Here is a 26698-nt window from a genome sequence, read left to right as displayed (position 1 = left end):
TTAGTTCTACTAGTCTTAAACCTAACTTTCTCTCTGACAGCATTATTAATATCAGTATGTTCCATGATTTAAGGCTTCATTCAGTCATGACTGAAGACAAGCAGTCTCTTAACAGATTTCACTAGCAACTGTATTAAGTTCTTAACAGTTTTACATTAATGGACAAGAATTATGTAATTACTTCTTTTTTGTACTGTGGGCTTTCAATCAGTAGATTAAATCAAAACCAACAGCTAACCACAATCATAGAACAAGATAATTGCTCACATTATATGTTAAAGTTCACTGTGAGAAGCAGAGTAAAGAAATCTCCACTTGCAATAACAGGACCAACTGAAAACTACAAAAAGTCAGATTACATCTGCACTCAGCCTGAGACAGTAGCTTTGTGTGGCGTTACGTCCAAAACAAATTATCTTGTCAAATCACTACTACTCTTTAAAGTAAAATAAAAATGTGATGAATCCATTCATATTTTTCAGCAATACTGGAAAATTTTTCAGCTACTTCCTCTACTCTGGCTGCAAATTCTGGAGTGTCTTCCAGCAAGTGACATCCAGAGCAGAGACTCACTGTCTGACATCCTGAGTTACAGAAATCATTAGCAGCCCTTGGAAATTCTGGAGGCACAGCCAAAGTGAGAGGACTGGAGGCACTTCCCTTTCTCTGTAGACCTCTGCATGTTGTAAAGGGAAAACTTTCTCACCAGCCTCAACTCCTGTGAGCCCGACTATGTTCCTCTCAAGCCTTGGCAAGTCTGTTTTTCTCATTAGTCCACGAGGGGAAAAAAATCCCCTCTGAGTACACACAATATAGGAGATTTTACAGAAATCATCTAAGTTCTACATTGGCTTCATCTTATCCAGTAAATGTTGATCTTGAAAATAAAACACCAACAGGGACAGACCTACTAGTGTTGGTCTCTTTTTCTTCCACATTTCATCTTAAAAGATACTCAAGCAAAAGTTTAAAGCTCCTTGGTGTTTGTTGTTTAGAATTCAGTAATTTAGAATTCTTGTTTGTTGTTAAGAATTCAGTAATTTAGACTTCTATTCTTAAAAATAATTTTAAATTTTGAAGGATTATTTTCCATTTGTTTGGATCTAACCTTCTCAATTTTGAGTTTTATACAGTTCTGGAAAGGTAACGAACCAGGCTTACAGGGGATATTTATTTGTCCTACAGAGAAATTGTCAGTGCTATGTAAGAAGTGAGTGGCAGATAAGAAGTGAATGACAGACTGATTTTTCATAAAAACATTGCAAGGAACAACCAAGTATACATAAGTATGGCACTGGGCCCTTGCCCATTAAATGTTTTGCAGCACACTAAGTCAGGAGCTGAGACACACGACAACAGAAAGACATCAGTCCACATCTCTACTGCAAACTGTCCTTTCACAAAACCAGCATTTGGCAGCACCTGGAACAGAGATTTCCTTGTCACACACATTCCAAACCTTCAAAGTCTTACCTCACCAAACAAATACAGATCCATTGCTAAAAGTCATAAGCAATGTTGCACTTCACTGCTACCATACAGAAATAGATCCAAACATAAAACCATCTGTTTCCCAAGGAAAAAACCAAATCCTACACACCATTTAGCACATCTCTATTCCTTCACAGTCTGTAGTTAAGTTTTCAATTTCTTAATTCAATGATAAGTTAGTAGAATGATATTCACAATTTAAATAGATTTTCCAACTCTAAAACAACAGGTTAATCCATCACATTCAAAGATACCTCCTACTCAAAATGTAAGTCAGGAAAAGCTTATTATCTGTAGATTTGGCTCTATATTAAAATTCTGAGTGACAGACTCTCAATGCCATTAAACTTGAGCTTTGCAATGTATCTTTAAAGAGTGCAAAGCAAAAATGTGGCTATAGGAATTAAAAGATCCCTGGTGCATGATGTTCTTATAGTGCATACTAACCAGTCAGTCACATTTGACCTTGTTTCACATAAAGGTCTTTTTCCATAGATTAGTTTGCATTTCAGGTAATTTTATATCTGGCCTTAGAAAGATCTTCTGGGATTCAGCCAATTAAGCTCTTAAATTGATACCTTTATGTAATATTTCTACAAGACACACTGCATTTCCCAAAATTTAAAGATCACACAGCACTGAATTCTGAAGTATGCAGCACCTATGAGATTTCATTGCATATCTATATATTGAGTATAAATACTGCAACATGCTTTGTTTGATATAGACTGTCTCATAAAAAGGCAAATCACTTTTACTCAATAGTTAAATCAGAATTATCTTGAACATGAAAAAAAATGGAGAGTACACAATTTGGCTTCATTACACTATCCAAGAGTTTTTTAAAAGCTTTATTAATGATTTCTTGATAAGCACCATTCAATACTTAGAGTATGTTGATTGATACTATTACATATTTAAGTAATTCCATTACAAACATCTTGGCTAAACAAAAACAAAACAACAAAAAAGTAAGTACAGATGTGACAGACTACTTTCAAAAGCATTTAACTCTCTGTTTAATGAAAGAATTTATTTCTGAGGAATATACATTTATAATTTCCTCTGTACTCATTTTCTTTTTTGTATTTTGTTTCTTAAAGTCAGCAGTGCCAATTTATTCATACAAGCTCTCAAATTGATTTATTTTAAGTGACTAGGCACTGATATTTTTGGATTCTGTTACAAGCTGCTTCCTTATCTTGTCATATAACTTTGATCAAAGTCAGTTGCACTCAAAATTTTAGGAGTCTCTACTTCTGGTTGTTCCTGCTGAGAAACATGGAGTGTCATCTCCAGATGTAATGAATACCTAAGAGGTTCAATCTGTTTCATTTGAAGCTTTAAGTGTTCAGCAAATATGGAGAGAAAACCAGATTCAAAGGCAGAAGACTCCAAAAGTCATGAAGCAGACAGAAGTCACTGACACCTCTTAAGGCAGATATGATATTAATGACAAGAAAGGAAATTTGTACAGAAGCTGTCTAATGACAAGACATGAAATGCACAGACACACCAAGCAGACTAATGAAGGGGACAAAAGACAGGGCTTCAACTCCCTCAATATTCCGCTTCCTGACACCTTCAAGAAATCTTCATCTGAGTGTTAAAATCAGATCTTAATGTCTTCACATGCCATGTTTTTATCTAGGAGGAGAATATAGCAATATTTATCAGACACAGACTTATCAGAGTAACACAGACTTTCCAACATTTGCAATATGAATTCTGAAGGCTGCAAGACCTTCTGTAAACATGCAGTACCATTCCAGCCTCTGTGCTACAGATTTCAGGTAACCAAAACACGACGTACCACAAATGTAAGCAGCGATGACATATCCAGAGTCCTTCCCAAAAATCCTCATACAAACGAGACCAGACATACAGAGTTCATCACTGAGCTACTCATTTCACAGTCACTCTGACCAGCTAAAGACCTGGGCCAAGAAACATGTCATGAAGTTCAGCAAGGGAAAACACCAAAACCTGCATCTGGGGCAGAACAATGCTGTGCACCAGGGCTTCACTGGCTGGAAAGCAGAAAAGGACAACAGGTGGATCACGGACCCCATGGCAAAGCAGGCCAGCTGCATCCTGGGCTGGATTAGGGGCAGCATTTCCAGCAGGTCAAGGGAGGGGATCCTTCCCCTTTGCTCAGCCCTGGTGAGGCACACCTGGAGTGTTTCCTGGATTCCCCAACACCAGGAAGATAAGGACATACTGAAGAAAGTGCAACAAAAGGCTGTGAACATGATGAAGGAGCATCTCTCTTATGAGGAAGGGCTGACAGAGCTGGAACTACAGCCTAGAAAACGATCAGGGAGATCTTATCAGTCTATATTTAGATGCCTGATGGATGGAAGACATGGAAGCCAGTCTGCCTTCAGTGTTGCCCTGTGACAGGACACAGTCTACAGAGATTAAAACACACAACACTCCAGGTGAACATAAAAACTCTGTATTTTTTACTCCGAGTATGGTCAAACACTGACTTGGGTTGCTCAGGTCCTGGAGTCTCCATGTTTTGAAATAGTAAAAATTCAACAGGACACGGGCAACCTGCTGTGGCTGACCCAGTTTGGGCCAGGGCGTGAACCTTGTCCTCCTGTCGTGTGCTCAGTCACCTTCATGGCCGGGAACCACCCTGGGACACTGCCATGGCAGCGTCCCCTCGGCGAGCGGCGGAGGGACTTCCCAGGCAACCAGCGACAGGACAGGAGGATAGAGTCTTAAACTGCACCAGGGAGGTTTAGGTCGGACATTAGGAGGAACTTCTTCACAGAAAGGGTGATTATAAATCAGAAGGGAGTGTCCAGGGAGATGGTGGAGTCACCCGGGAGGTGTTTTAGGAAAGACTGGACGTGCTATTCAGTGCCACGGTTTAACTGGCATGGTGGTGTCCGGCTATAGGTTGCACTCGATGATCCCAGACGTCTTTTCCTCCCTTAACGCCGCCGTGAGGACGCCGGTCCCGACGGGAGCGGGGGCTCCGGGCCCGCGCGGCGGCGGTCGGGAGCGGGCGGGCGCTGTGACGTGGCGCCCCAGGGTTGCCATGGTGCCGTGAGGGGCCGCCATAGCCACGGCCATGGCGCCGCCCGCGCCGCCCCCCTCTCGCGTCTTCGCCGAGCTCGACCTGGCCCCGTCCCCGGCCCCGGAGGGACGCGTGGAGCCTGCGGCGCTGCCCGGGCGGGAGGTGCATGTGAACGGCAGCGCGGAGCTGAGCGCCCGCCCGGACCGGGCGCGGGTGTCGCTGCGGCTCGGCAGCCGCAAGGAGGCGGCCGTGGCGGCGCGGAGCAGCGTGTCCCGCCGGCTGCAGTACATCGCGCACACCGCCCGCCTGCACGGCATCCCGGTGAGCTCCGCCGCCTGGGGCCCGCTGAGGCGCCGGGGCGTCCCCAGGGGGAAGGCGGGGAGGGCAGCAGGCGGGGCAGTTCCCGGTTGCCGGGGCGGCTCCCAGTCCCGTTCCCGGTCCCGTTCCCGGTCCCGCTCGGCAGCCGGCGGGGTGCGGTGCCGTCCCGCCGGAGCGGCCCTGAGGAGAAGCGCCCGCGGAGGGCCTTGGTGCCGGCGGGGAGCAGGGGAGTGACGGGTTTGGAGCTCTCGGAGCCTCGGGAACCGCTGGGAAAGCCTGCCTGTCTTTGGAAGGCTGCAGCCACGCCAGCCCCAGCGGAAAAGGTGGAATGTCCCTACCCGGGCTTTCCAACAGGTTGCTTGTTAAGCATGTGAAAGCCGTCCTGCTTCGAGTCCCACGGTGGTGGAATCGCCGTCCCTGGAGGCATTTTAGGAAAGGCTGGACGTGGGTCTCAGTGCCGTGGTCTAGTTGACATGGTGGTGTTCAGTCTAACGGTGCACGCCATGACACCAGAGGCCTTTTCCAACCTAATTCTGTGATTTCTTGGTGTAATACAGCATTCGCCCGTGCAGGCGAGTGAAACTGATAAAGTTGTACACAGCTGCATAAACTGTACCTGTGTGTGTCAGAGTAACTGTGATGACCAGAGCTTAGCAGCAAATACATACAGAGCTCTTTCCTCTCTCGCTTTCTTCTACTTAAGTAGAGAGGTTTTGAAAAACTTGGGATATGATCAAGATAGCTGAAGTGACAGAAGCCCCTTGTGGACCCAGAAAGTTTTTTACCACAATGAGTATTTTAGCCTCTGAAAGCAATTTTGCAACAATGAAAAAAGCATAGACTTACCTTTAAAGCTCTGTCCAAACAGTAAATGCTCCATAAGAGTGATGTTGTCCTAACAATTGTGCTGATGATGTTTTTGGATTTCGCAAAAGAGTTTTGGACAGTGTTCCACACATAGGGCTCTTAAAAACAGGAAAAAAACCCCTTACTTTTATGGAATATGCAGTTGTTTTCAAAAGTTACTTCTTATTGAAGTTCCCTAGGAGGTTTGTGCCTTTTGAGTGTATTCACAGCTAAGCTGGGGGAAAGGGAAATGATCAGGTTTGCTATGAACACCGGATTATTCAATGGAGTAAAAAGGAATTGCAGAAGAGTTTCCTGATACTGCATGATGGTACAATGCAAGTCAGAGTTAGTAAATGCAAAGTAGGAGAGTCAGTTACTCAGCCTAAACAGTGATGTGCCACAGTGAAATTGCATGCCCACATTTCAGATGCTGCATGCATTTGAAGATAAGTACTGGCACCAGCTTTTCATTTCCCAAACAAAATAGGATTCCATGGGGCTTATTTTGAACTGTTATGCTGTCGCTGTAGCATCTCTACAAATTGTTCAGGAATAAAGAAGGCAGTAAAGAAGACCACTTAGCCCCTGAAAAAGCTCATATTGCAGCTCTGGGACTAGGTGACAAAGAGACATGGAGGCTGCTTTAGGCTAAGTATTGATCATGGCTGGGTGCATGTTTGTCACAGGCAGCATTTGTCATGGGTTCCATTGACATCAGGATGAATCATTCAGCCAAAACTGGTGTATTTTTGTAAGGGATTACAGGTTAAATGCCTTCAGTGTCTATTAAGTGAGTTAACAGGAGTTTAAAGTGGTGGATTTTAAGAGGAATGGGAGAAGACAAAGCAATTCAGCATGCATTCGTTCCTATTAGGAGAGAAAATGTTACTCTTTGTACCCACCACCATGGTGAGCTATCAGATTATGGGACATTTTTGTCCTGACTGTAATTAAATAGTTCTTCAGAGCATGGCTATATTGGAAAAGATAGTTGCAGATATTTACCCTACAGTGAATCTGAACAACTGACTTCCAGTTTTGACTTGATACTGATTGAATTGGGACAGCAAGGAGCATCCGGCATGTAGTGGCTGGCACACAACAAGAGTAGGCAGGGTGTTAAAGAGGTGAGTGTGCTTTAGAGGGGCTGTGTGCACCACTCCAGGATAGAAAAAAGGATTGCAAACTGAAGTATGACTTGGACAAACAAATGACTTTATTTGGGTTTATAACAGTCAGGTTCAGAAAAGTAATGTGAGCAGACAAGCAGGGTAGAGAGTGGGCTGTTTTTACAATGTGAGAGTATTCGGTGTCTTATTATAGTTACAATAATTTCACAGTAATCTTTTTCTCTTTCAAAGATGCTGTGTGTTGGAGAATGGAAATGTTCTTTCCACTTAGTTGAGAGACTGTGAAATGCTGCTTGAGTTGTGGGTTTCTCAGTGTTAGCAAAGTGTTAGCTCTAGGGAACTCTGAGAAAAACAACATGAAGTTATTTTTTTTCAGAGTAGTTCCCCACCGTATAATTTTTAGTGCTTTGTTTCATCCAGTTTTAAATCACTCTGCTGCTGGAGCTTTTATTTGCCTTGCAGCTTTTCCACTAACAACTCTCACTGCTGGCAATTTGTTCTTAACTGCGTTTGCTAACTTCACTTGCAGCTAATACCATTCTAGACAACTGTAAAATTAATGTCTCTTCACAGTCTCCATATGGTTCTAGTTGTTGCGAGCTTATCTAAGACCTCTTTAGAAATCATCTAACTATGCTATATATTTATTTTAATTAATCCACAGAACAATTTTCTTAACCCTTATTGTTGCTATAGTAGGAAGTCTGTGAGATGGGAAGTGCATAACCTTTGCAGCAGCAGGCGCTTGCATTAGCAGCTTCTCAGGAGGCCTGGAGGCAGCACCTGATTTCCATATACATTTACACAGGATTTTAATCAGAAATAGATGCACATAGTGGCATTTATTTATAGAGTGCTGTAAGTATATGCAGCACTTCAGAGCACAGAATGTGGTTTCCCCATTGATTTTACTTTCCCTGCAGCCTTCAAAGCAATCTCCCTTAATCAGCCCAGCTGCTCAAAAGTAACATTTTTTCTCTTTCTCTAGAAGCAAACAGATTTTATATTTGCCAGCTATGATTTATTTGGGGAGTGGTGTGGAGATGACACTTGTTTTCTTTACTGGCTATATCTAACTGTTGGCATTGGCACCATGTTTAAAATAACAGTGATAATATTTGTTGTACCTGTCAGAGTGTTGTAGAACAAAACAAACCATCTAGCAAAACATATCTGGTAAGCTCTGGGTTAGAGATTGTCTGAACTGGGATACCTCCTTTGGATTTATGTGCAATATTCTTCATATTTCAAAACTTACTCAGGAGTCACAGTTATGGATGCACATCCATACAGTCAGTTAAAAAAGGTTTTAAAGTTTGCTGACTTAGTTGCAAAATCTTCCAATGATAATATATCCCTGACTGAAGGTAAAAACCTGTGTAAGGCATCTCCTTTTTTATATTACTACATATTTAAAGAAATATCTCCAGAGTACCCTGCATTTGCTGAGTACGAATCTGCTTTTTGTCTTTCTTGTAATAACTGTTACATATACCTCCATTACTTCTTCTTTAAGCAGCAGAAACTTTTTCACCATAGGGTTTTGGTTGTCATTCTGTCATCTCATGCCAAATAGACCAGACAGAGTGTGGGGATGAGAGGCTGCAGCACAGCTACCCAATCCCAGAAGGTGCTCACCATCCTTAACTCTCTGGAGACACTGTGGATGAGTGTCAGGAGACAGGAGCGTGCATCAAGGCTCTCATTTACCATTTCCATAGTGCCAAGAACAACAATGCTGTGATCACATTGAAGAAGCTAACTCTTTTGATTGTTCAGATATCTTTCTTTTTGATAATGGAAAGTTATACTGGATATATCAGTTCAAATGTACAAGTAGATTTTAAGAAACACTTTCAAGTGTCACCAGATATTTTTTATTTACAGTTACACATATCAGCATACATTACCCAACATGCATTAGCATACATTTCAAACTATAAATGCTTTCCCTTGCTCAGGGAAAGCAAACAGAAGCTTGGCTTGTGTGTCATAAAAAGGTGTCATAGTTTCGTTAAGTTGTTAGCCTGGAGCAGAACATAATTTTATGTGCAGATGGGCTGTTCTCTTAGTGTATTGTTGCACACTTGTCTCCTTGAAGTATGCTTTTGCTAACTTACCCATTTATTTTTTTTCCTGTTCTCTTCTGGGGAAAAGAGCAGTCATTCCTATAGCCAGCCAGTGTCATGAGGGTGGACACAATGGTCCTGTGACTAAGACATTGTTCAGAAGTAGCAGATTGGAGGAAGAACTATAAAAAGTTGTGTTCAGTTGAAAAGAGTGAAAATATAAAGCAAAGCAATTTCTAGACTTGATATGCTCAATGGGATATCGACTATCTTTTTCATTTTTGTTTATTTTAGAGTGCCTGAAGCAGTGATGTGATGCCACATAAAAAAATGGCTTTATAAGCAGAAATCACAACCTGAATTGTTATATTGGTTTAATTCTTTTTTGTGATTCTTGGCCCACAGATTTAGAAAATATAGAAAGTTATTCCAGATGTCCAGAATACCTGAAGTGCAGCTTTCCCTAAGTCACAGTGAAAAGTATTTCTTCTGGGCTATTGCAATCAAATGGGTATTTCCTCAGCCAAAATATGAATAGTAGACATAAACAGTAGGGAATAAAAATTTTTGCTTTTGAAGTAGTCTCAGTCTTGATTCCAGTTTAAAATTCTGTTGTCTCCCACCTGTCTTTTCCATATCTTTGTGTGAACACAGTCACAAACAGAAGCGAAGTATCTAACAGAAAATGTATCACAGAAGGCCACCTTGTTATGACTTCAGCAATTATTTCATCCATTTATCTTCAGTAGCATATACAGCTACTGTCACATTTGGTGGGATTAAAATTAGCTGTGAAGGAAATTTTGTAATACGTGGTGCAGAATGATCTTTCACTCCGTAATATTGATCTTGCCATAGCGCTTGATACCACGGGATGGCAGTGTCCTTAAATACTCAGGAACCTTGGGAGGGCACAGCCAAATTCCAAGGCTTGGATCTGCTCAGCAGGAAAGAGAACCTGTTTTTAAAAAGGATTAAGGAGAGGGAACAGGGGAAAACAAATGCATTTTTTTCTATGTTTACAGTTGTGTTACAGCACAGCTATTTCTGTAAGATACGAGTTGTAGTAGTTTGTTTTTTCTGTGTGGTAATTTCTATAAGATATGTGAAACCTCTGGGGAAAAATGTTTCTTGGCAATTGTAATTGAATTCTAACATAAATAGTAAGATTTACCCCATCCTGTAAATTAAATGAGCTGTTGGTGCTAGACTGTCTTGATCACTCTAGCAAACCCCAGCTAGCTACATAAAAGAAAAAATACAGCTTTTATGGACTACTGGCCCTTGCTAATCCTTGCCCTTACTAGAAGAGACTTTCTGAAAATATCTAAAAATAGGACTGTTGTGCTTAAATTTGAGCACTACCAATCAATCATGATACAAATTTTGAAATTTCAGGTTTTTGTAGACTTTTATTCAATGGTAATAAAACCATATAATATTTTAAAAGGAAAATGCTTCTCGTAGTTAATATCATTTGCATAAACTTATGCATGCATGCATGCTACATGGTAAACTTGAAGACTTGAGCATCTGTAGGAAATACTCTGACACAAAGCATCTTGAATGTCAACATTGAAGAAAATATTTCCTATGCAAATAAATCTAGTAAATAAAACTTCTTGAGTAACTGGAAGGCTGGGTATTTGTTTTACTACACTTCATAGGTGTTACATGCAAAGCTGCAATTAAACTGTAGGCTGTGCTTGTGCTTTTTTTGCTATGGTAGAGTAATTTCACAATAAATTGTTTGTTCAAACTGTTTACTGCAGAGCAAAGTGGGTGAAAGATATGTGGCTGTTAGACCAGTAGCAAGCTGGTCAAATTTTCACATGTAACTGCAGTTATTCTGTATCTTCCTGAGTTCAGTACCTTATTTATGTGTCCTACAGGATTTGCTAGTGCTCTGTGCAGCCATTATGTTGACCAATGTAGCTGCTGTTGATGCCGAGGCATCACTGGTGGAACAGCCTTTTTCAAAGGTTACCATTATGCCAGAATAATAGCTGTTCAATCTTTGTTCATATGACCTTGCTACAAGCTGCTGCTGCTGCTGCTGCTGCTGCTAAAATATCTTAAAATAGGGGCCTGAAAAGCACTTCTCACATACTAACTTTCTAAAAGCAATTGAAGCTTCTAGATTTCTTGTACCAGGTGAATTTACAGTTACACACTAGTACACACAGCTTCTACCTAGCAGCTACTTTTATGACCTAATTGTTCTCTTCAAGGGAATAGCAGCAAAATCACATTATAGAGCTACTGTATAGTTGACTTAAAATAATTCAAGAAATCTTTAACATCCAGCTAGTTTTTAACTGAAGATATTTGCGTGGAAAATTCAAAATTTTTGTTTCAAAGTCATGAGTAATATACCAAAACAGTTCAGCTTTTATAGGACACCGTGTACATACAGCAGATGCTTAATTTCTGTCTTTTAAGGTTATATTCCTCTACTTTGTTTTAGGAAGAAAATATGACTGTAACAGAAGATTTTAGTAGAGTAGAAAATACTTACCAAATGGAAGCAGAGGTATGTATTCAACCTAACCAAAAATAAAAATAAAATTAAAAAGTAAGTGTGTCAAGGACCTATAAAAATTTGCAGACTATCTTTACTCAGACCAAGGAACATAACGGCAGCATAGTCCAAAAAAACTATTTAGGGACTGCAGTTTATAGCAGAGTTCAGCTGCAGTCTTCTGTTGTGTACTGAACTTTTCTTCTCAGATGAATGTGTGCTTTTTAAATGTTACCTGATGCTACAGACTGTCATATTTGGTTCTGGGGCAGTGTGAGCAAACCAACAATTCTGAACTTTCCTTCACCTATAGCCCCTCCTGCCCTCTGCTTCTTTCAAGAAATTGGTGAGTTCAGAAAGCTGCCCCAGTTAATAACCTTTTTTTTTCCCCAGCTCAGCTTTCTTTTTTTTCTTTCATTATTTTAGCTCCTTGAACTGGGAGCAAATGCAAGATCTGCTTAGGCCACAGTTGCAGAGCACCTGGATTTTGGTCTGTTCTGTACAACTCTGCCATCAGCTTGCTCTAAGTAAAGTAAAGGTAATTGTTTCCTGGGTAATTGGCTCAGAATTTTGTAGGTAAAAAGTGCTCTGTGAAATGCAGATATTGTGGGAATAATCCCATTTACTTCAGTATCTGCTAAGGGAAGTACATATTTGCACATTCATGCCATAGTAGGAAATAAATGCTGTGCTTGAAACATTCACTGAGGGAAATTATGTGTGTTCAGCTAATGTATTTTTTAGACCATAAAACTTTAATCACTACCCAGCAAGTTTAGAGATCCTTACAAAGTAAACCTGGAGGCCTGCAATAAAATGATAGCTGGTTTATAGAGCTGTGGTTTAGAGTCCTCTTAAACAAGTTCAGCCTCCTTAGTTTGCTTGCTTTAAGGCATATTCTTATCTAAATAACACCAATAAATACAGAAATGATTGAGAATTTGGAGAACAAAAGTTGGATTTTAAAATGAGCCTTAATATACTTAAATGGTGTGCATTCATGTTCTGAATGACTTCAGCTTCGTTGTGGAGACACATACTACCTTGAGAGCTTAAATCACCATGTTTTTTAGATGACCTGTACTTAAAAATTAATAAAACCCCTATTATTAATTATTATTTGAATTATTGTTTAGGCTACAGACAAGCTTAGGCTTACAACTTCAGTCTTAAAGTGGTAACTTAACCAATTATCTGTCCTCTGCTATTAGTCTTTATACAGCAAGGATTATATGTGGGAGGCTAATTGCTTAGATTTAGTGTTGATTTGTAAGCAGCTTGGGCCAGCTGTAATTGCTGTTGCAAAGTTGTGTGGTTGCCTGGGACCCCAGGGGTTGGAACTGGAAGAATCCATGCACAGTGCTGCTGTTTTGGCTGCCCTGCACGCCGAGGTAGCAGTGTGGCCACTCTTAATGCAGAGATCAGTCTTACTTCTTCCTTTATGAATATCCTTGTTTCATTAGTGCAGCTTCATAAACCAGTGAGGGTCCATTGACAAGCCTGTTTGCCTACTTTAGCAATATGAATGAATTTAAAACTCACTTCCACTCACTTCTCTGTTAGAGTTTGCCATTATATTTGTGTTATATGTAAAGTCTTGGACATCCTGTTTTACTTGATTCTGTAAACTCTTCATCATTTGTTCTCTGTAAAGAGTTTTTAGATGACTGAAAAATTCCCAGGCGTGTAGCTATTTAAAAGTATAATGAAGAACTCAAGATATTCTTTCAACTGTAAGGAGATAATTTTAATTCATGCTATAACAAAGGAAAATATGCAGAAGAATGAAGTTGTGTATAAGATCACAAAGCTTTATAATATCTTTATCATAATAGTTCATTTATTGCATGCCGTGCTCATGGGAGGAAGATTATGTTGGTTTTGTGCATTTCTTGATTTGCTTGCCTCCTTATAAACCATAACTTCTTGCCATTTGCAGCCTTTTCCAAACCTGGGAATGTCTCTAATAGTTTTGCATAGCTTCATGCTACTTTTTCACACTTTTTAACCTTAATAACTGACAAAGTTAAAACATTCATTTGCATTTTAATGTTGAAGTATTCTCTGTAATTGTAAGTGGAATGTATTGGATGTAGCTCTAAATGAAAATTTTGATTTTTTTTTTAGGAGGGAGAAACAACAAAATCAGCTATTGCTCAGTTGTTTTCTGCTTCTGAGGGTACCTGATCAAGTGCTTTTTTTTAACAGTAAAGTTCCTGAGTGCCCAGAAGTGCCCCAGTCTGAGCAATTTATCTCCTGCTTAAGACCCGTAGTTCTGTTTCATCATTTTTCTTTTGTTTCATCCCTAGAAGGAGCAAATCTTGTAAATGCTGATGGCAATCTGGAAAACACTATGACAGTCCTCATAGTGAGACTTTCTACAAAATACAGCTATGACAGTTTCCTGGCAAAACATCACAGGGGGATGTGTGCTTTTTATATGTATGGAAAGAACTCCCACTGAAGAAAAAATTGTAGGTGTAGCCTCATCTTCAGTCTCTGTTCAATTGACACTGCACCTTTCAGAGCCACTGAACCAGTGCAAGGATCCAAGCCAGGATAAGGTTCAGGTACTACACCAAAAGGCTGTCAAGGGTAGCAAGATGGGAGCATTAATTACTTTTTACCTTTTTCTGCATATGAAGTAGCTCCCTCCTCCCTCACTGAGAGACTCAGCTTCTTTGAATTATCTCATAGTGCACAAGGTTAAATCTGTGGTATGCACACAGGAAGCTGCTGCAGTGCTGCTGACGTGCTGCAACTGGGATTTCTGTGTCATATCCCTTCACTGGGGTAGAGTGATGCATAGATTGCAGCAGCCATGGGGGAAACTGTACATCCCACGTGTTGGCAGTAGAATTTTCCTTGCTGCAGGTTTTTTCTTCCACTCCTGTGGAAGCTGTATTACTATGCAAAAAGAAGGGAGTTGAGGATAAGAGAGAAGGTGAACCTGATTCATGGTGGGAGCACTGTACTGGAAGTGAAGATGAGGTTTTAGGTTTTTTTTTTTTAAAAAGTTAGGGATCCAGGATTTCTGATTCCTGAATGCTGTATCAGCTCAGTGTCATTGCTTCAGCCCTAGCAGCTGTGCTTTGCCACAGAGAAGAGCTGGTTTCTGCCTGGCCAGTTGCTGCCTGGCTGGACTTTCCACCAGGAAAACTGTTGGGCTCTGGATCCAGGGCTGATAGTGATTGCTGCTTCATAGCATTTGGGAAGGACCTCAATTCCTAGTGCATCTTCATTTAATGCTTCTTACAGCCAGAGACTGTTGGGTGTTTAAATTGTTTTTAATCGAAGTCTGAAGTGCCCAGTTCCCCTCTCAGCACTGCAGTGAGTCTGTTCAGACAACACAGGATTTGGAGCCCACTGCAAGCTGAACTTGGCTCGGTTTAGCTTAATCTCATAGCTGAGGTTTCTTTAGTCTAATGCTTGGAATTAAAATATTTTTCCTTCATGCACAATGTTTTCCACATCATTTTGTATGAGCTTCTGCATAATTAACATCTAGCAATCTAAGAAGGGACGAACCAGGATGCATCTAGTCATGTGCACCAGAGCACATGCATTCTTCAGATTGTCTGCGTACCAAGAATTCTGCATTTCCTCTGGAAGGGATTTCTTAATCCTCAGTTTTAAGCTATTTAAGAACTTCTTTCTGTTGCAAACATAATGCTAGTCTCTAGGGCTATATAGAAGTCTTATAAGTTCATAAATATTGGAGTTGTATATAGCACTAGTGTGTTTAGTTACCTTGTAGATGTCTGGCCTTACACTGATTTAAATAAAAGTGTTGAGTCATAGTGGAAAATGAAAATATTACTCATGTGATGTCTGTTCGCTCACTCCCAGGTCTGTATCATATTCAGTGATTTTGGAAAAATGCAGAATGTTTGCAATCTACTCATTGAAAAGTTAGGAACCTCTGTTACCATCAATCCACCTCATTTCTACCATACACCAGAAGCCATAGACACACTTCGGTAAGTTCTCTCACATGCCAAAAGTCTTACAGCCTCAGTTAATATGAATACATAATTTATGCTGTTTGCAATGGGAGCAAGTAGTTTCCTTCACACCTATTAATATTTATGTTAGAGATTTCAGTATTTGATATAAGTTAATGTTGTTCAGCCTGGAAGATAGAGTTTGTTCTTGTCCCTGCGCAAAAGCAGAATGTAATAAAAGTTATTTTCCCACTGATTTCCACTGGAGTATAATCTGTTGTGAATCTTAGGTCAACAGAATTTGTCTCTGATTACATCATCATGTGTAGATTTCATTTGTATTTATTCATGAGGGTACAAGTGTGTTACCAGGTGTTGATAATTTTAAGTACCTTTGCCAATTCCCATTACTGTTAGCTGACATGATCTGGAAAGAACATGTGTGGCACTTCTCAGCATCAAAATATGCTGCCCTGAAGCTCACAATTTTGATCTGTTTTAAGCATTGACTATTCACAGTCCCGGCTTCTCTCACTAAGTGGGAGGGACAGAAGGAAGTTTAGTCTTGGTTGGGGTTTTGCCTTTTGTAAGAAAAGAATTGCCTGGTGCCTGGTCCAAGCAGCAAGCTTAATTAGCTGCTGTTAAAGGTTCCAGAGATGCCAAAAGTGAATGTCAGAGGTATCTACAGGAGGTGAGGAAATATGGCCAGTGACTTTAAGCAGGTGCTAATATACCTTGCAGCTGAGCCACCAAAATGCCTGGAGCAAGGGTTGAACTCTTGCTTGACTCAGCGTGGATGCCTGCAGCATGCAGGTGTTAGAAATGCTTGATCTCATCAGAATTAGTGAGGATGCTGACATTTCCTCCACACATTGTCCCCTCAATACCCAAGCTGTGGCTCAGAAGCTGGGGGAAGGTGATGTGCCTTAGCATCTCTGCAGTTATGAAACCTGCGACGCTAAAAACAAAAAGCTTGGCAGGAGCACTGGTACATCAGTTGAACCTGCTTGTTATTGTGCTGCTGCTTCCACCTCTCAGCCGCCAAGTGTGTGTCACTGCCGTGGGGAACACGCGCCGGAAGGCCCAGGAAGTCTGTCAGCTGTTTGGCCAGGCACTGGGAAAGCCTTTATTGATAAAAGAAGAGGAAACAAAAGAATGGGGAGGCCACATAGACAGTCACCTGTCACTCTCTGCTGATTCACAGACTCTGCAAGAAAGAATCCAGAATGCTACTGCTTATGCATCTTGTAGAGTGTTTGCTGTGTTTGAGATAAAGGGAAAAGAAAACAGGAGAAGCAAATTGCCCTAGAAACCTTCAAATCCTACACAGCTTAATAAAATTTTTATTCTTTCTTGTGATTTTTTATGTTTTTTTACTTCATTCTTGTGGTAAGTCTGTCCCCTAAAATTAAGGTTACAGTTAATTCTGAAAGTACAGTTCACAGCTGCTTATTTTTTTTCCTGGCCCCTGTAAAACAGCAAGATATTTGATGTCCAAACGTTTGGCACACCTGGCTGAAACTGTGCCATATCTGAAACTGTGTTTACCTTTCCTCCCAAAACTGGAAGGAAATTAATCCCCATTGCTGAGTCGTGACAAACTGAACAGGCATTGTGTTCGCTTCTGACAAAAGTGTGTGTCCAACATAAAACCTGCTTAGGAATGTTTTATTTCATCACAGGAAGAAATACACATTTTATCCTGGTGTCTGTTTGCTCAGTTTTGAAAAGGACATCTGTTATCTGGATGTACGTTACATGTACAGACACTGAAGTACTCAGTCATGAGGGTAGAGTTTTTTCAACCATGGCTGCATAATGTACTTTGATCCATCATATCCACTGAAGTAGGTTTCCATATCAGGGTGATACACCTGAGAAAAAAATATTTCAAGTTAAAGAAGCATTAGAATTGGAAATAAATATAAACTGATACTTAAATGAAGTATTGAAGTTACTACATTGTTTGAAAACTCCTGATGAGTTTTTAATGCACATAGAGGTACTTTCAATGGCATTTTCTGTGTACCATAACTGAATTTCTGTCATCAGAATAGCAACTCTCTCCAAGTACTTTACAAATGTTGAACAGATCTCATGAGATGTTACAAGCTAGATTTACACCAGCATCAGTTTTTAAAATCAGCACTGTTTCTTACTGAAGTAGTTCCCACTTGTGTTGCTCTAACTTGTGAACCTCTAACACTTGTTAGAGGTATTTGGTATTTCTTTTAGCTGGATCAGTTATCTAATCCAATGAGGCAGCAAGAACAGTAAAGAAGCGGTGGGGGAGATGGTGAAGACAGACCCAGGTGATGACCTTAGGTCCAATATGAAGATGCAAAACCACCAAGGACAATCCAAGCCTTGTCTTGATGCAGGAAGCCTACAGTGAGGTGGCTCAGAACTGTCAGCTGGGAAAGGGTCATGACAAGTCTAAGCATTTTCTGATCTTTCAACTCTTCAAGAAATTACTGTGCCTATTAGGCTGTACAAAAGGCTGAGTGAGGGCAATCCACAGACCTTTTGAACTTGAGACATGACTCACCATCTGTTAATAATTTCAGCTAGACAACTTTGAAATACCTGGTTTTGTGAGCTTGTTACCAATAGTTTCTCCAATAATCTTCATGGAGAATTAACCTGCCACATGGGCGAATAAAGCAATTTGATACCTTAAAAGCTAATTCCACAAGGTAAATATTTAAGATGAAGTATCTGTTTCTCCTGATGGAATACAAAGGAAACTGAAGGTAGCCAGCTAACTGGCATAGTGGAAGGTGCATTTTTTAGACAGTGTAGGCAGAATCCAGTTTTAAATATTTATGATACTCATCTGGAACAGCATAGTTTCTGCTCCTAAATTCATGCATGTTGGCATATTCTATATTACAATTGGTGGCTAAACCAGAATGGACTGAACTAAGGCTTCTCCCAAGTAAAAGAGGTGATTGTGTTACACTGTGCTTGAGAGGAATCCTTTATGTGCAGCAGCACAGTTTTGAGAGAGAGCATGGAGAGTCTTCAGGCTAGTCTGACTTACACAATTCCTTTGGAGGGTTTTCCCAAAAGGCAGAGGAATGTGCCAATTTTAATCTGCTCTGTTTGACTAGACCAAGTGTCTCCTGTTAAGTGAATGGTTCATCTACTTGCTGTTTTTTAAAATACAGACCCTGCCACTGTCCAAAGAGAAGGCATCCACAACAGATAAGGGTTCCCTTGCAAAAAGCCACCTGTATGTGGCATGCATGCCTGAAGGCTGTTTTCTGGCTCAGAGTCTCAGACTAGTCTAAAACTCAGGTGTGCCTTGCATAAGCCAGGAATCAAAAGCTACTTCAACCCTGATACACAAAACAGAATTTTTGGCTCCCGAAGAATTTTGTAGTTAAGAAAGGAGACATTCTTCAGTCTGGGCAGCAGCTGTTTGAAATAGAGATTTTTCAGAGTAGAATTGAGAAACTAACATACTTTACTAGATGCCCAGAAATCACAACAGCCAAATAAAATGGAAATCAAGTTGTTAAAACACTTACAAACCTCAGCACTTGGATACTTTAAAGTGGGTACTACCTGAGTTTGGTCATTTTTCGGCTTCAAAAACCCATGCTTGAAAGTACAGCAGTAATTTGTTTATCTGCTTTCTCTATTAGTTTTCACTAACTTTGCATCCTAGCTGGTATCTATTAAGCCAAAGGTCAGCCAACTTTTAAACATACAGGGTAACAATCAAGTTGCAACTGAATAAATACTACCTCTAATCCCATAATAACTGTTATCTCTTCCTCAGAAACATAAGCGGTAGATTTGCCAAATCCATTTGCTTTGTTAATTAGAATTCGATAGTGAGGAGTATCTTTTAGATCCTGTAAAAATAGAAAGAAAATAAATAGCCTCAAAGAGAGATGATGACTAAAGATTACATATTATAATCAGTTAACTTTCAGTGGGCTTACAGAACATCAATCCCCTTGAGATACATGTGTGTATATATGTGTGTGTGTATATACAGCCAGTTGATTTTTATGATTTTACCAATGTCAGAATTAAATATAAAGCAATCAGAACTGCAACACACGAAGTTCTTGGGATATCTGAAACATTTTTTAAGTTTAATTAACCTTTTTTTCGCACAGACCAGATTTACAATATCCTTGCTTTTTGTACATAGGCCCAATGGCAATCTGCTACCATCCCTTTTTCCTTCACAAGTGACAACTAAACTCCAAGAGAGGAAGAGACAAGTTTAGAACATAGTGCCACCTCCAACAACCATGGTCCCTGGAAAGAGCTAAGGCAACTTCTATATGTATATATACCTGAATCTTCCAACAAAGAAGTGCCTGTGAAAACAAATCCTGGGCCAGGGAATATGGGCCGTGCTATTCGCTGCTATCCATAAACGTTTCTGCCCTAAGTAACCCACAATCTAAACACATAAAAGTGATGGATGAATACAGATGGAGTTTATGAAGCAATCAGTATTGATCAATGAACAGGCAGTGGCCTCTGCTCAGTGATTTCATAAAGATCTGGAAGTCAGAGGAAGGCAAGGAAAACCTGGCTGATGTTTTGAGGGATTTACAAGGACCAAGCTCAGTAAGCTGCAGCCTAAATGTCAGAAGGCATTTTGCAAAGTGCTTATGACATGAGAGGCAAAGGCAATTAAACCTCAAAACCAGCAAAAGACGCTTAAACCCCTTGTCATCACTCTTGAAATTAAAACAATAAAGATGAACACAAGGCTGGGACAGCAGAACAATGTAAGGTACATAAAAAGAATCAATGCCTGCTAAGAAATTCTTGGGGGTTCAGCTGGTGATAACACTACAGAGGGGAGAAAAGAAAGCAAGGATGCAGGTGTTTTGGAGGCCAAAGATGAGGGACAGTTGGATAAAACTACATCAGGGAAGGAAGCAAAAGCACAAAATGGGACTGAATGTCAGTTCCCAGCTGAACATGAATGTTCTGCTATAGGCAAAGATTTTCATGTTTTCTTCATTTTCAGTTCTCTGACTTAATAATTAGTGTCTTCCTGCCACTTAAGCAGCATGTCAGTGGCATATAGAGTGTGCAGCACTGCATTACCAGATTAGCACTGTCAGCAAAGATTTAGCATTTGATTTTCAAATACAAGGACTTAAGCAAGAGAAATTCAAAGGCTTTAAGAATTCTAACAAAAATGTGTTTTTAAATAGATTTACACTCCAAGTAACCAGATCCTCAAAAACATTGCTTTTTCACTGAAACTGATTAAACACAGAGGATTACTTGCATTTCTTAAGTGCAGTGAAAATGCCACCAATTATGGATAAACAGATAAAGGACTTAACAGCTTCTCAATTTTAGTGACATGGCAGGAGAAATCCATTCAGACATCATAGGTTGACACTGGTAGTTCAAATACAACACTGTGTATAAAAAGTGAGCAGTTTTAATTTGAGATATGTCCACTACAGCCCTGACCAGAGAAGCTTAGCCACTCAGTGGTGTAAAAGCCAAGCCATACTGGGACCACAGTGCAGAAGCAGCAAAGGTACCACTCAGCTGCACAGGTGATGCAGAACTCTGGAGCATTTCCCACTAGGATGGCAGGAAGTTGGTCTGTAACAGTGTTTCTGAGGGTATTTTAACCTGAGTTTATTCTGTGTATATATTAATAAAGCAAGAGTTTAGTACATTCAGACCTGTTTCACTGGAGGATATCTGGATTGTAGTTGTTCTTCTGGAGTGTTAGCTTTTACATCCCATCCGACAATGACTCCTGAGTAGCCAAATCTTCTGTGAATTATTACCTGGCCCACACAGAACTTAATATATTCAGGCTTTGGACTGTGAACACGAGCTGATTCTAATTTAACCAAGAAAGAGACTTAGCAAGGATAAAAGTTTGATCAGTTATATTAAACATTTTAACAGAAATTATTCTGACTTCTACCTGAAGAGAACTGATAATTAGATTTATAGGGGAATTAAAGAAGAACGAGTGCTTTTCCCCTCCCCCCAGAATATGAATTACTATATTTTATGAAGGAACATCCACTAAGAAACTTTTCTATTTGTATGCATTTGATATTACATAGGGATCTTAACAGAGTTTTAGAAAGCATTAACACATGTATGCATTGACAATTACTTAAGCCTTACATACAATATTTTACAGTGCTTACATGTGGTAACTTATTGTGACATTTTTTGCCAGTTTAGGTCACAGAATTCTTCTATTCAGTCTGATTAGGGACTTTTTTCCAGGAATAAAGTGGTCAGCTATTTCTTTTTCCTTCTATGAAATTGATCTAAATCAGTTCATTTGAATCAAGTGAAAGCTGTACCACTGTTTCATAGGTCAATACAAAATACATACACTGATGTATTCAGTAAAATACATACATATAGTTACATCATATTGATACTATTACACAACACAGGGAAGAGGCCTTGGGTTTTATGTTTACTGTTTTGTTTACTGAATATTATCAATCATGTTTAGAAAGATGAAAAAAGGAAAAAAGTCTGCCATTTACAAACTAAGTAAAGAAATCCACTATAGAAGCCTTATAGACAGCATCATAAGTAAAATATGAAAGGATTGCAGAAACTTCAATACCTGCAAGATAAGAATGGAGTTTTGCTTCATTGGCACCGCTTTTAGTTTTGTTCTCTCCATAGTACCAATTCCTAAAATGTAAAATTAATAACTCAACATACAAACAAGTTCTTTAGAAGCTGAGTTTTAATAATAATCAGAAGGTTAATTATCCTAAGTGGGATACTGCAAAGCCTTTGATACAAACTTCCCTACAATTTGAAGCCTGCATGAGTTTTACATAAAAACACTTCTAAGGAATACACAAGAAAAAGAAATTTGTTCCAACAGAAAAAAAAAAAGTATGATCTAATTTCTTTGAATATCTTACTCTACAGTTGCATTAGAATTTTTATATCAGAGGAAATCCACTAATTTTATAGATGTGAACAAACACTGCTCTGTACTCTTCTTACAGTGTGATTCTTCAAAAGACTTCTTTTGTAAAGTCTTTTAAAATTGGTTTATACTGGTACGGACAAGGTGTCTGGTGATGAGTCCCTGCCTAAGGCTGCAGTAGGTGTAGCTTTTCCTTCTGCACTAGACTGAATTTCATCTGAATGTTAAAGGTGGGCAGTAGGAGACAGACATGTTTAGAAAGGGGAAATGGCTAACCTTTTTCATTGCTGTAGTGAAAAAGAGAAAGTGTAAAAAAAAACGATGAGAATATGGAACATTTCCTTCTGCTGGCAGTGTAACAGCAGCAGTCTACAAACAGAGGAGTTTGGGTAACATCCTGCATCCATACTAGCCAGCAAACCATTAGTGCCAAAGAACTACAGGTTGTCCTAGTCTCCTTCCTCTTTGATGGTGTCTTTCAGCACCATCACTTCACTACTCCCTTCACCCTGCCTGCAGGAAAATGAGAGCAGGTTCCTGTGCAAACAATGTTTTTTACAAAAGTTTTGGTTTAGCTCAAATGTGTAGAAAGACTTAAGTATGACAAGTACCTCTTAACAGAAAAAGGAATAGGCAAAGTTAAAACAGCAGCTAATATAGAAGGTCTCAAATGACATTATTTTTGGGATAACCAGTTCTTTATAAAATATTCAGAAGACACAGACACTATACTATATACAAACTATATACAAATAATCCAACTTAATCCAACTATATACAAATAATCAATGGATCATTTGATCTTTGCAGGCTTTATCTTTAGATATGCATGGAGCTTTCCACAAAGTTGAGAAGCAATTTATGGTGAACCTTAGAAGAGCACAGTTTCTGATTCCATTCATAGACCATTCCCTAGGTTTTGCTGGGAGCAAAACTAAGTCGGGATCCTCCACAGTTCAGAGGACTTGACACCGTTGATTATTGTACATGGATCTAGAATAAAGGACCTTTGAAGGTCCATACAAAGTAAAACCTTTGGAGTATTTCTACTGTACATGAATTAAATCTCACAAATAAGTCCATCAACAAACCAAAAGAAGTCCATGAAGTCTTCTTAAATTAAAATGGTTTGTATGTATGAATGGATAGAATTTTACTTTTTCTAGACCAATCATTGTTATATGACCAATAATCAAAATTTCGCTACTTCTTAGCCCACAGATTTTCTGTCTCTGATTCCTAATTCAGATTTTGAACTTGAACTACAATATAGAGCATAAGATATCCATCCAATGCTAAAGCATCTGATGTGACTAATTGTTCTGCCTTCAGAGTCAGATAAATTTTGAGGATAACACGTACAGGATTACTGGCATGAGTTACATTTAGTTTCACGTGGAGTTCAGTTTTGATGTTTGTTCAGAAAGTTCCAGATCAGTCTGAAGAAGCAAATGAGAGATATTTCCTCTTTGTCACTTACTTCCCCCAGAGCACACCTTCCTGCTCAGAGCAGACCATGGCTGAAATCTCCTAGGTGCAGACGGTAACACCCTACCTTGTCTTTGAGAGCCACAGCTTTAAACCATCTGCCCATGCATCCAGACTCAAGTAAGATCTTGTTGAGATGCTCCAAGAGGCAATTATCCTTTAGGAGTAAAAATGGTCATCAGATTGTTTTTAAAACCTTCTCTAGTATTCTTCTATACATTTTTAATATTTAAGCTTTGAAGTTTCACTTCTGTAGCAAAGAGAAAGAAAAGGTCAGTGACCATGAACAATTTCTCCTCAAGATTAATATCAACACTGAAAATGAATATTCTTTCAGTCATCACTTGTACCAGTAAACCATATGTAAATTTTGGAAAATACCATTTTTCATTACAAGATTGCTTTCTTCCTGTACTTGGACCATAGGAATTGTTAAATTACATTCAGATTCTGCAGCTTCAACTGTTATTCGAGAATAGAGACCATGAGATATTTTTTAAATGGTGTACATAATCAAAATACTATTAAAAAAGCCTACAGGTTTTTGCATAAATCTAAATAATAAGTGGTTGACTCATTCCATGAGGCCTGAAAATTATTTCACTCTGGATCTTTATGCATAAGCCAAGCTTAGTTCTCTTTTCATCAGACCAATCTTTTGCTCTTCCTGCTTCATGCACTGGAATTCCACAGATAAACCACACAGCCAGCACACTGCACAGGCCACATGTACAACTGAGTCTCTCTTTGCATGGTTCATTTCAAGATGCCAGTGCTTGCCAATGGACACCACTATCAAAAATTTGGATCTGATGTAATAATCTCCACTTTTTCTTTGGAGATATGTGTGTGGGATTCTGTCAATACACTGCTTCTTAATTCATAGATAAAATGGCACTCCTTACTTAGCTCTTATCATTGTCCCTGCCTTAAGTAATTTACTGTGAGTGAATTTTGTTGGTTAAGAGTCTGTACTGAGTCATACTGTGCCAAGAAAATATTTTATAATGGTAAATGTCAAAAGGTGATGGAAAATCAGAACTAATGTTACTTAATCAAACACTTAATTTTCATCTTTTGAAAGGGACATAACCCTGAGTAACATATATTGGAATGTCCCAAAAAAGAATGAGGTTAAGGCACTCATGCAGATTAATAAGATTTTTATGTGAAGAAATCAACAATTGCTATTTGAATTTTGAAACTAAATATGGTCATATTAAGCCACAAAAATGCCTGAGGTGTGATTTAAATGTTGGTTTTGTATAGGAATGGCCAATCTACCCACACTTCAGCTTTCCAGGACAAAGTGTCATTGGGGATGAGGAAGAGAACTCTCTTACAAATAACTGCAGTAGGGAAGGGGAGTCTTACAACCTTTCTGTTATTTGGATGCGCTCGGCAGAGTCCGTTCCGTACCACTGAGATATGAAATACTGTGCAGGAAGAGCAAAGAGCAGCATGGAAATCTGCAGAGCTGCAGCTGCATTGATGTGAGGCATTCCAACAGGAAGTTTTGTCAAAGACACTTCACTGCTCCCTACTCTGAAAAGAGGAAGAGAAAAATTTTAAAAAGAGATAAAATAAGTAGTTGCGAGCTTTGCTAGATGTGTTGAACTTTAAAGTTTCCTTCAGGTTGCTTTGCTGGTTCACAACTTTATGTCCAATCTGTACTCAGGCATTTTGGCTACAGCTGGAGCACACTGAATTTAGGCCACTTTAACTCCATTAAATTTCATGGTACTTACAAAAGCTAATAGAAGACTAAAGTACACAAGACTGCAAAAACCTGCTTTTAAGATTTATACAGGCATCTCTTTTGTCTGTAAACAGAGGGGGGGGGAAAAAGAAAAGAGGAACTGGGAATTTGTATGGTTGTCCAATTTGCAGTAAAAAGCTGCTGTCTGTGAACCAAATTATTTGGGCTGCTTTGTCATCTGATGGAGTGCATTAAACATGTCTGGCATACCAGATTGATGGCCTCAAAAATAATCTGTTTGCATTCAGTGATAATTGCACATCTGACAGAACTAAGGGGTTTTTCTTTCAGGCTGAAGGCACTTAGAGCACTGTACCAGGTTGATAATGTGCCCCAGTCCCACCACTGGATTAGAAAAGGATTTGACATCACCTCTCATTCCCATAGGCACCTGAAACACCATACCAGTGCATATTCATGGCTCTTCCCTCCTTCCCCAAACCATCAAGATATTCACCTTCACTTGAGGACTGTCTTTAATCTGTGAGGCTTTTTCAAATCACAACTAAGGCATGCTGAAATTTGGGACTTGTGTCTTTTACGCAGGTGTTGTCAGAGTACCCGGTTTACTGCAGCATTCACCCGCTCTCTGTTCTCCAGGAGCAGCTGGTGCAGCTCCTGCTCTCCCCTGGAGTGGAATACTCAGCCCACAAGCAAAAGCAATTCACTACAGTTGTGTCCGAGTTGCTTCTAGATCCTGCTGTCCTAATTTATATAATATGCAAAATAATTTGGGTTACTGTAATATACACAGCACATATGCACATGGGAAGGTAGATTCATGAAAACTGCCCAACAAAAGCAGTCAAGATCACAAAGAGGAGGTTCAAAGAATATTGTAAGGAATATGGAAACGTCTTCGAGTGTGATGAAGCCTTACTACAAACTGTATTTTTAACTTCTGCATTATCTGCTTTAGAGCCACCAGTAAAGAGAAAAACATTTCCTAATCACCTTTTAGACGTTATCAGTAGCTGTAGAGTATTTGTTTAGCCTTGCGTGTTGTGGGGGGAGGAAGAGTCACAGTTCAGCCAAATAGCCATGAGCACCCTGGGGGACTGGACAGGAGCCGGGGGTCGCCGCCGCGCTGCCCTCTGCACTTACACAGTAGGGCAGTACAACTTCTGCCGCCGCGCATCTTCCTCTGTCTCTGACATCGGCATTTTGAGCAGCCGC

At 39.7% G+C, this 26698-nt stretch overlaps 2 protein-coding genes across 3 annotated transcripts; one reads left to right on the top strand and one right to left on the bottom strand.

Annotated features, from left to right (window-relative positions):
* Positions 1 to 4576: 4576 nt before the first annotated feature.
* On the top strand, positions 4577 to 25736 carry IRAK1BP1 (interleukin 1 receptor associated kinase 1 binding protein 1). 2 transcript variants are annotated; one of them, XM_066547399.1, is made up of 4 exons: positions 4577 to 4843; positions 11356 to 11421; positions 15259 to 15389; positions 25033 to 25736. In XM_066547399.1, exons 1-4 carry the CDS (start codon positions 4577 to 4579, stop codon positions 25193 to 25195), a joined length of 627 nt encoding a protein of 208 aa, XP_066403496.1. In that variant the 3' UTR covers positions 25196 to 25736. The 2 variants fall into 2 exon arrangements, with proteins under 2 accessions (XP_066403496.1, XP_066403495.1); XM_066547398.1 differs by lacking the exon at positions 25033 to 25736 and adding an exon at positions 16392 to 16712.
* On the bottom strand, positions 17067 to 24682 carry LOC136555158 (F-box only protein 21-like). Its single transcript, XM_066547750.1, has 6 exons — positions 24669 to 24682; positions 23831 to 23920; positions 21958 to 22028; positions 21038 to 21201; positions 19106 to 19216; positions 17067 to 17227 (listed from the first exon to the last, which is right to left on the bottom strand). Exons 1-6 carry the CDS (start codon positions 24680 to 24682, stop codon positions 17132 to 17134), a joined length of 546 nt encoding a protein of 181 aa, XP_066403847.1. The 3' UTR covers positions 17067 to 17131.
* Positions 25737 to 26698: the final 962 nt, after the last annotated feature.

The sequence above is a fragment of the Molothrus aeneus genome, chromosome 3, assembly GCF_037042795.1.
Source record: "Molothrus aeneus isolate 106 chromosome 3, BPBGC_Maene_1.0, whole genome shotgun sequence".
Lineage (NCBI taxonomy): Eukaryota > Metazoa > Chordata > Aves > Passeriformes > Icteridae > Molothrus > Molothrus aeneus.
Note: the sequence above shows the minus strand (reverse complement) of the source record. Positions and strands in the feature narration are given on the sequence as shown.